Here is a 10,436-nt window from a genome sequence, read left to right as displayed (position 1 = left end):
CATTTAGGCAGCGATGTGGTGAATCCATAGCTTAGGACGAGAGTTGAATTTGGTCTGCAGGAAGCACTGAATGTCACAAATCGCAGTGATTATGATAAAGACAGAAAGTCGTCGTGCTAGGCGGTCACATCGGTTGGCTCAATTGTGCAGTAAAAATCGATTGTACTTTGTGAACCTTTGAACGTATGCTATTTGAGAACTTAGCAGGCATCATTATAAGTTAGGCTCTAGCCTCTAAGCATTGTTTAGCTAATGCTTATTTCTACGCATGGTCTATGAAAGGAGGCGTATCGTGGATGACGCATATCGCAGTAATACCGAGTATAAAGATCATTTTTTTCTCGAAATTTTTTTAAGAGTTCTTATGTGGATCCCTGACCAGACACTACAGTGAATTGTGATTTATTGGACGAAACGAAAAGGATAGTGGTCAATGGTCAATAGTCATGCGCAAAGCTTCCCTCTTTGTGTTTAATATGAACATTTGCTTCACTTTTTAGTTCATTAGGTATAATGACATATGGAGTTGAAAAAACGATACGATTTATATGACATTTACATAACCAGGTAGACAAATACGTAAAACATGGTTGGTATAGGCTCACCAGAAGTTTCTGCTTCAAATCGTGCAAGAAATTGGAGCTCCTTAATAAAACTTAAGCATTTAAACTTAAAAAATATAGATCATTGGTCATTCTCAACATGATTCAGTATGATTGATCATTTTTTAGCCAGCTCAGTTCCAACTAAATCTACTAAGAAGGGAAGAGGGGAGTGTCTCTACTCACGGACGAAGATGTTGGAGACGAGAGTGGCCGGTAGGCAGAAGACCACCACCAAGATGTCGGCCACCGCCAGGTTAGCGATGAAGTAGTTGGTCGCACTGCGCATGCGCGGGCAGCGACAGACGACCGCCACGACGCACGAGTTGCCTAGCAACCCGACGACAAACACGATCAGGTAAGCAACGCATAGGACGGCGCTGACGGTCAGATCGTGTCGCAGCAGGTCGCCGGCAGGTGGCGCGCCGGTGCCGTTACCCAGAGATGACGTCATTGTGACATCAGTGATGTTGGCGGCGGCGTCGACCAATGGGTGAGCGGCTTCGTGTAGGGGGCGCCAGGCAGCGATAGCACGGGCACTCTCGCGAGCTTGGATCGCCTGGCTGCGGAGAGTTTCTGCGTGATCAGGTCCGGTGACGTTCCAGAGAGCGGCCATGTTGGGCCAGGCTGTCGTGGCGTCAGCCATCTTGGACAAGGCGGGGGTGGTTTTTCAAGTCCTGTGAAAGAAGAAGACTTTTTGTGAACATGAAACCTTTTTTTCGAGTGTGATCGATACAGTTCGATCTGTTATCTCCAACTCACTTTTGACAATCTTGTCACGATTCAAGACCATCCGGAAGACCATCAAAGCCTCAGTTGCTGCTATCAAGACCGCACGACATCATTGCAATCTTGCACCCCATCCAGCACCATCCCAGAACGGAGTTTTAGAGAAAGAGCTCGAAAACTATCCTCAGAGCATTCGCCGGTCAGTCTGCCGGCAGCATTAAAACAGTCCCAGTTTGTCAACTGGATAAGATTCATGGAACGGCCCAACAGTCGATCCCACATCCAGATTCCCGGATCGTGGACTAATGCGGTGGATGGCGACAGCATGGTGCATCAGAACATCAACCGTGGTTAATGCATTACGTTGCATACAGTGCAGAACAAATTGATTCTGTGTAATTAAGACTAGCTTGTAAATTAAACGTTTTCAACGTACTGATAGCTACACAGAACACTCCACCTGATCAAGACTGTTACAACAGCTCACTGCACCAGATCATGACTGTTACACCAGCACACTGCACCTGATCACGACTGTAACACCAGCACACTGCACCTGATCACGACCCAACTGATGACGTAAGCGGTCGGCCGCACATCTCCAAACGACCATCGAACAGATAGTGGGGCCCATCGGAACAGCTCAATTCCAGGTCTATGGGCCGACGTTGGCTGTGAATGGGCCGAACTTTGACATTTAGCAGGCGCATGTTCTGCTGACGTAGACTTGGACTATGTGGTAACTGGTCTAGTGGTGATATACGATAGTCGTTCGGGAGGACAGGGCTGAATCTGATCAGGTCATTCGTATGTTTGAGAAAAGAACATTTCGTATAGCTATAGTCAGTTAGACACACTTAGGTGTTTCTCGGTATATAAGTTTCTCTGAATTGAATATTGATCATAACTGCGAAAAGACCATCAGGGGACAGAGGTACCCAATGCTAGGTCATTCGAGAGGGACGGCTAATTTCAATGGAATTGAGCAAAACAATAATTTTTCTTTCGATTCAAACACGCTGAAAACGCCTATATCGACTATACGATTTATTCCTGCCTTATTGTTATTTCATTAAAAATAACTAGTCAGCATCTATATTCTCCCATAATTTGATGCCTCCTCCCCCATTTGAAGTGTCCCGTCTTCCAAGTGATTGGCACTCGGTTTTCAAACGCCAGCCCCACTCATCGTGACATTTGGGCGCCTGACTTTGGCTGGCTGCCGCCCTCTAGTGAAAATCAGTTGCCAATGGGTCGGCCGTTTCGGCGAAAATGGCTCTCGTGATCGGTCGAAATTCCGATGTCGGTGATATTCGTGAGAATCTAATGAATAGCAGCTGGGCTCTTTTGTGGGTGTTTAAAAATGAAGGGATCGAGAAGAACAGATATATGACGATGTGGTGTATGAAATGTCAACAATCTAAACATAAACACAGGTGTTTATAAATGTGTATTTTAATACAGCGTATGCCTGATCTTGCAAAAAAAAAAAATACTCACGCAAAAAATATTTTTGATGTGACAAAACGAAGCTTTTGACTAAAGGTGAAAAGCATTTTTATCAAATCATCGCTTTGGGACGACAGAATTCGGCAGTCACTAGCATAAAAGTGCGCCTGCATAAATTATCGGCAGCTAGAGAAAGAATATGTTTACGAGTGCAGGCTGTCTTAACCCGCGACCTGGTGGGGGAGCTATTTTTTGCCCCCCCCCCCTCCAGACTTTTCGATATATCTCCAGAACCGCTGCGCCGATCGTCACCAAACTTTCAGTACCCTCCCGGACATCAATTTTACATATTGTGACCAAAAATTTTTTCCCAAGGCTATGATAGGTTGGCCGGAAACGACGTCAGAGTGACGTCATGTTCTGCCGTTTTCGACCCAAAAAAGGGTTTCGCGGGAAGAGCTGTCAGGCCTATAGCTTTGCAAATACAGAAAAAAAGATGAGGACATAAAAGCTGTAAAATCAACAGGGCTACAAAAATGACATCTCGGATTTTTGAAATTTTTGGATTTGGACCCCCAAAAATCAAAAAAATATTTTTTTTGGATATAATAATCGAAAAATCCAAAAAGTTTTTTGAATTTCGCAAAAACCGGAATATATGTGATAGTCCTTACCGCCTTCCATACACATACCAAATTTGAGATTGATACCTCTTTTTTTTTGGCGAAGTTATAGCGAAAAAACTGTTCAAAATTGATGACGTCAAATTTTCAAACTCAATTTTTTTTTTGCAATTCTAGACCCCGTAGCGCAAAACAAAGACCACCAGTACACTCCCCGTGACGAGCTGCATCGAATCAATACCCATTTTATGCAAAACATCAACTTTAAAATTTGACCTTTTTTTGGCCTGACCTTGACCTGACCTTGACCTGAACTTCACCAGAAAGTGACCTAAGCCGTACCTGATAGTCTTATAACCAACACTATTGAGTTGGAAATGAAAAATTGGCCATAAAACATGCATCACACAACCTTAGTAAAGTTGGGCTCATGTGACCTGACCTGTGACCCTTGGTGACCTGACCTGTGACCTGACCTGGTATTGTCAGTGACCTCTAATAGCAACATATCTACTAGGCAACTGACGCCCTATCGCTGATTATCGACAAAATGCGTTTTCCTCGGTGTTATAGCGCATTCCCTAGCAGACCGGTGAACGGTAAAACATTTCATCTTTGACCTGACCTGTGACGTCATCGGTGACCCCGAGGTCAATGAAATTTGGTTTCCCTTCACAAATTTGACAGGCCTTTCGAACGCCGTTTGAATTTTGCGGATCCGTTTAGTAGTTTCGGAGATACGAGGGGGGGCAAAAAATAGCCCCCCCCACCACCAGGTCGCGTTATAAACAGACCCCACCAGGGCGCGGGTTAAAAGTACCGCGCAAAGTGACGGTGGATCAATCAAGCCTGACCGAGGGGCGAGGAAGGACCTGCTATACTTTGAAAGTCACCGAACCAATGTGGAATGGACGAGGATGTCAATTGCTTCGGTGACTCAAATTTAACAGGCCCTTCCTCGGTCAGGCTTGATGGAAGTCCACCGTTTGCGCGGTACTTTTAATACCGATTGTACATACATGTGAACATATGCCAGCCCTGACATACTTACTTCTAAAATGCATCACTCATGTTTTAACCCGCGCCCTGCTGGGGGGGTGTTTGAACACCCCCCTTGTGGTTTTTCGCGAATATCTCAAAAACGGCGGCGCGGAGCGCCGCCGTTTTTGGTACACCTTATTATACATCAATTATACACATGTTGTGAAAATTTCAGACCAAGGTCATTCAAGGTCAGGTCACCAGGTCACTTGAAGTGACCTCACCTCATAAAAAGTTTCAATGTCTGTCATAGCTACACCGAGTGACCGATCGCTTTGAAACTTTCAGCGATTGCTAAGAGCAATAGCATGTACAAAATGTTGATCTCAGAATTTTGATATCGATGACCTAAGGTCAGGTCAATTTTGTGACCTCCCCATTATAAGTCAATGGGAGAAAATTGAAATGCGCCTCTTTTTGACGAAGGACATTATAAACACTCCCAAACACTGAATTACAAGTGGTTTAGACACACTGAACATGAAAATGGTGTCCGTGACCCCTGTTTATGCCCTGAGGTCATCTTAGGTCACGAATGGTATCTAACAGTTTTTCGCAAATAACTTTTGATAGAGGCATGCTAGAGCGATGAAAACGCCTTAGATGTGTTCAGCTCGACGATACGGATCGACTGATATGCAACATGACCCTTTCCGGTCAGGTCATGACCTTGACCTGAGGTCAAATTTTCAAGTTGACCTTTCAAGGTCATAGTATAGTTCATTCGATGCGTCTTGACGAGAGGAACACGATGCCGGTAAAAGTAAGCTCGTACAAGGCTTGGGTCAAAAGTTATTGCAGAAAAACTGTTTCCGAAAAAATTGGCTATTTTTGCAGTTTTTGCCCCCTGCAGGCAAAACCGTTAAAGTTAGGTCAAATCTGAGAAAATTGCTCAGAAAGGGCGTTAATAGGGCTATCGAATGCGCTTTTCCGCGGCGCTCTAGCTCTATTGGTTCCAGAGTTATGCGTTGGCTTCTTGGAAATTGTCGACATTCGACCTGGAAATCGGCGAAATTTTGCCTTCAATGACCTCTGGTGACCTGACCAAAAAATTGACCGAAGTGATTTCCTCATTATTTTTGACGCTCTTTCGAACGCCGCCTTCCGCGTATCGCTACGTGGCCCAGGAGCCGAGTTAGAAGGGGGGTGTTCAAACACCCCCCCCCAGCAGGGCGTGGAAATCCAGGACCCCCAGCAGGGCGCGGGTTAAAACACAGAGCAAGAATCTTACATTTGTTGAGGCCCAGTTCTGTTGTTTCATCTCCAATATAAGGCCACGACATCTTCTGCCCGCCAGCCGCAAGGCAATTTCATCTGGCTTGGAAAACGTTTTTTTCGCTTGATGTTTGCTCAACTCGTAACCCACGTGATTTGTCATTTCCGAGTCAAAACAAATTTCGTCAAACTTCGCGGCACAGTCCAACCGCGAGACTGAAGTTGGATGATGTGACAGCAGTGCTATACCGAGTTAGCTTGTGGAAGTTTGATTTCAAATATGAAATAAAGGTTTTATGTGCAGTGTTGCAGTGTTGTTGCCGTTAGGCCAGATAGAGCATTCCGAAATCAGAAGCGTACAATTTTTAATATGTCGTATATTAAAACTAGCACTGATATGGTGCCACTATTTGCACACACCCTAGTGTTTTTCCTGGATTAACGTATTCATACCTACCTTTAAAAACGATTCCGTACTTTTTTCCCTATTCCCCGCGTTGGTATGGCTTGAGTATCTGCTAATGGATTCGGTTGATATTTGGTTTAGTATTGGTACGCCAATGATACAAAATAAACATCACTTATTGGAGATGTCAATCGGATACCAACTTTTTGGTATATCGATACCAAATCTACACCGACTTGGTATTTGGTATTGTGATCCTAATGTTTTTGGGTATTTTGTTGATATTATTGAATCCTCGTTAATGTAAAAGAGCTGTGAATTAGGCGAAAAGTTGATATTTTCTTTATATCACCCGTCTGTTCGATTTTGGCATTTCCTGATGGTTTTAGCTGGTATTTGGTTTGGTATCGGTATTTCGATTTTGTGCTACCGACATCACTATCGCTCATGCTAATAATTACTTTGGAAGTGCACTACTACCTACTTTGAGCATTGTCACTTGCGAGTGCACTACTTAATTGCTACTTTGGATTTCCTCTTAAGTCTGACATTATCTGAAATATCGGGCGTCAAGCGCGCCACACCGTTGCATTCATGCGCAAAATCCGTATAACTTAACTTATCGTCATGTGTTAGGCAGGGATATCGATTTCTAGGAAGCTTTCAACCATATCTCTTGAAGTCATGTGACGTTTTCATCGAATTTACTATTCGGCTCTTGAAGTTTGTCAGTAAGGGACGGGTTATAACTATCTATGTTTAATTGTTCATCCCTGACAAAACAGGGAATACACTAAAACATCGTGAGTTATTTTGGGAATAGCAATTAAAAATTGTAAGGCAAAAATCATAAGCAATACATGAGCATTGAGCTTTAAGTAAAATGTGTAATATATCATGGCCCTGTCTTTTGTTATTTGCATGCTTTTTTACACAAGACCTGTTGCACGAATCAATATGGATATGGATATACTTACGAATACGCCTGGATTCATTTTCAGCATCCCTCACACCCGTTTTGATTACCTGCCTTCCGGTTTTATTTCCGGTATCCCGTATATTTCATTTCCGGTGTGGATGGACGCCATTTCCGGTTGCCGGGGGGCGTTGTCTGGCGCCTGGAGCTCGGTTCTACCGCCGGCACCTTGACATCGATCCTGTGACCGGAGCAGAGCCGAACTGCTGCAGCGGTGGTCGCCAAAGGAGGAGACCGGCTGTTGGCCTATAGGTCAGGGTGGGATCGGCTCTGTTCATCGCTTATCCTTAGCTTCAGTTATATCATTCTAAGAGAGGAAAGGGAATTAGAGAGAGAAAGAGAGAGAGAGAGAGAGAGAGAGAGAGAGAGAGAGAGAGAGAGAGAGAGAGAGAGAGAGAGAGAGAGAGGAGGGAGAGAGGAGGGAGAGAGGAGGGAGAGAGAGTGGAGATGCATGGGAAGGAAGGGAAATGATGAAAAGGATGAAGTGATAGATGAAGGCAAATGAGAAAGGAAGGGAATGAGGATAAATTAAACGAGATAAAATAAAAAATGAAAGAAATGTATGCGATAAGAAGGATGAGTTTAACTGAATTTCCTGGGCTATTGAATTATCAATAAATTTGGCTGATACCACAGCCTAGCAATAGTTAATCTAAGCAATTAATTTTAGAATTATTGAAATTTACTTGGATCGTGTTTCTCTTCCCCTGTCAAATAAGTTTGATGCATTCCATCTTATTTCAACATATTTCGTCGTCAGTATTTATGGATGAGAGCTACTTCTCTGTTGCACAATAAATCCTCGCTATGCAAATCAACTGCATCTAAGGCTGAGCATAATTCATATTTCTCGCTTAATTACAGTGTACTTTTTCGAGCCGCATTTTAGCTACAGTCATGTCCGTGAAGATAAATCTCAGCGATGGCTCGGGACGGCTAGGGTCGTCCAACTTTGAGACAATAGATCTACTGTATCGTATAACACGGATACTTTAATGGCTTCCTAAGTCAATGTTCCAAATACACAGGCCAGAACCAACACAAGTTTTGAAGGAGGAAGGCAATCAAATAAAGTTTTTGATGGAATTTAATTTTACAATGATGAAAACCATGGTTAAAAAATCGTTGGCTCAAAAGTATAAGTACACAAATTGTGCACCAGTTTAGCTCAGGCTCACTTAAAGCATATGTTCAAATTTCAAAAGCTCGCTAAACAACTATTGACCTCATTATGGCCAAAAACCTTTTGAAATTTGAACATATGCTTTACCACCCTGGGCTTTACCAGCTTCTTTGCTCCTGGCTCCACTTTGTCACTTACCTGGTAAAATTACACGTGACGAGCGTGTTATTTTTCCTCCACTTTGCACCCCTATCACCTTGTCCTTTTTTCCACCAACGCATCACATTTCACATCACTCCGTTTTCCACACCCGTTCCAAGCAGCCCCCTCCCAGTTTGCGCCCCGTTCCACCTCCGTTCCGCGACTCGTTCCGTTCCCGTTCCGTTCCCGTTCCGTGCCCGTTCCGGCCCCGTTCGCCTCCCGTGCTCCAACTGACAGTGCAGGGACGGCGGAGCAGCCACGCACATATTGATTGAAACCCGGAAGCAGCGAGGATCCGGGCCGAGCCTTTGAAGTCGCCGACGCCCGGGCTGCGCACACTCGGGCTGCAGAGGTGCCTTGGAAACAGTGACAACGTCACCATGGTAACAGTAGCAAACAGCGCCATGGAAACACTGTGAATTGATTCCATGGATACTGTTAGAATGAAAAATAAAATGACAGAAACCTCATTGGAGAAACCAGAAAAACCAAGACGGAAGGAAGTATGCTGCCTTACGTGTTTTTATAGTAAGACAACATATATCTGCAGAGGTGGATCCAAGAAGGAGATTTTAGACGCTGCGGCTAGCACATTAACAAATCACTCGGTTTCCGATTGAGTACCTATTTCATTTTCTACTGTGATGCATGTTAATAAAAAGTTTTGATCGTCAAAGCTTTTAGTAGTTTTTTTTTCTAGAAAAATATAGTAAAATATCATCGATTTAGGGTGCCACGGGGGCAGGTAGCATTTGCCTCAAATGCCTCCCTTAGATCTGCCGGCGTATACCAACATATTTCTTAGGGCCTGTTCCAGCGCCTCCAGAAGAAATTCTTGACTGGAGGCTCTACCAGAGGTTTTACTGGAGGCGCTGGAACGCAATCTGGAGATTTCTGGAGATTGGCGTCATAGATACCAAAAGAATGACGATTGTTCTCTCTTGAAACGCAAAATTTGTTTTCAATTTTAGTTAAAAAGATAAATAAAATTATAGCAATGTAATTTTCTTTACATTCAAGTTGTAAAATAATCAGCCAAATGTCCTTTGTTTACATTCGTGATTGTCACATGTGCACCATAATTGTAGACCAGAGCCTCCAGAGAAATTTGGACCTCTCAACTCTCTGGAGGCTACTGGAGGTTTCTGGAGCTTTGGCGAGAGCTTTCTGGAGCTTTCTGGAGGCGCTGGAACGCTCTCTGGAGGATTCTAGAGCTTTCTGGAGCTTTCTGGAGGTTTCTGGAGGCGCTGGAACAGGCTCATAGATTAGAGTGTATATAATCTTAGATATCCTGCATAATAGCAGGTAGCAACCGTAGGTTTTCGCCTGTGTGTTGATATGTTTGTAAACAAATGAAGAAAATTAGTGATGCAGTTCATATCTATGCTGAGCAAATTGACACCGTTAAAACCTCATTCCTGGCAATGCTCACTTAAATTCATACGTTCAAAGCTCTTGCTCTACGGTCAGCACATCAGAAACTTATCGAAGCTTCTGGGAAGAAATCCCAATACGGAGACGCCTGTTCTGTTTTTAACTTGGAGCGATACTGCCAGCCCTCACTCCTTCATCGAATGTGAATATTAGGTTCGAGCACCCAAAGACGCCAAGAGAAATGTGGCATGTGGAAGTCACAGGAAACCACAACAATATGAAATGGAGGCTCCATCGACTCTCTGTCTATATTGGCTGGTCAGTCAATATGCGCTGCAACTGACTTCCTAGAATTTGACATTAATGGATTCTCTTCGCCAAAGCTGTTACATTTATTTTTACATCTCAATCGCTTTGTGCAACTATCGCACTACAAACCGTGAAACGAAAATAATAATTCATAGTCGCAAAGGCATTGTAAATAGTTTTGTGGCCACCTACTTATTTTACATGCATTTGTGTTGAGCTATACTTTTTTCCAAGGCCGTATCCAAGGCCGCTTTTTTCATCCTGTGTGCTATGAACTGCTCACCGTCAAAACGGGTAGGGGAGAGTGGGGAAAGATGCCCAGGGTTTTACTATGTCATATATTATTCGAAAATGACGATCGGAAAGCAAAAACTTGGAGTTTCAACGG

The 10,436-nt window shown here is 43.7% G+C and overlaps 1 protein-coding gene across 1 annotated transcript; it reads right to left on the bottom strand.

Moving 5' to 3' along the window:
• Positions 1–780: 780 nt before the first annotated feature.
• LOC122375066 (neuropeptide FF receptor 1-like) lies at positions 781–8,547 on the bottom strand. The gene is made up of 2 exons (XM_043354224.1): positions 8,363–8,547; positions 781–1,279 (listed from the first exon to the last, which is right to left on the bottom strand). The coding sequence occupies exon 2, from the start codon at positions 1,246–1,248 to the stop codon at positions 781–783; it is 468 nt and encodes a 155-aa protein (XP_043210159.1). The 5' UTR covers positions 1,249–1,279; positions 8,363–8,547.
• Between the last annotated feature and the right edge of the window lie 1,889 nt (positions 8,548–10,436).

The sequence above is a fragment of the Amphibalanus amphitrite genome, unplaced genomic scaffold (genome assembly GCF_019059575.1).
Source record: "Amphibalanus amphitrite isolate SeventyFive unplaced genomic scaffold, NRLGWU_Aamphi_draft 001767F_arrow, whole genome shotgun sequence".
Classification (NCBI taxonomy): Eukaryota; Metazoa; Arthropoda; class Thecostraca; order Balanomorpha; family Balanidae; genus Amphibalanus; species Amphibalanus amphitrite.
The sequence above is the reverse complement of the archived record's forward strand: the minus strand, read 5'-3'. Positions and strand labels throughout refer to the sequence as shown.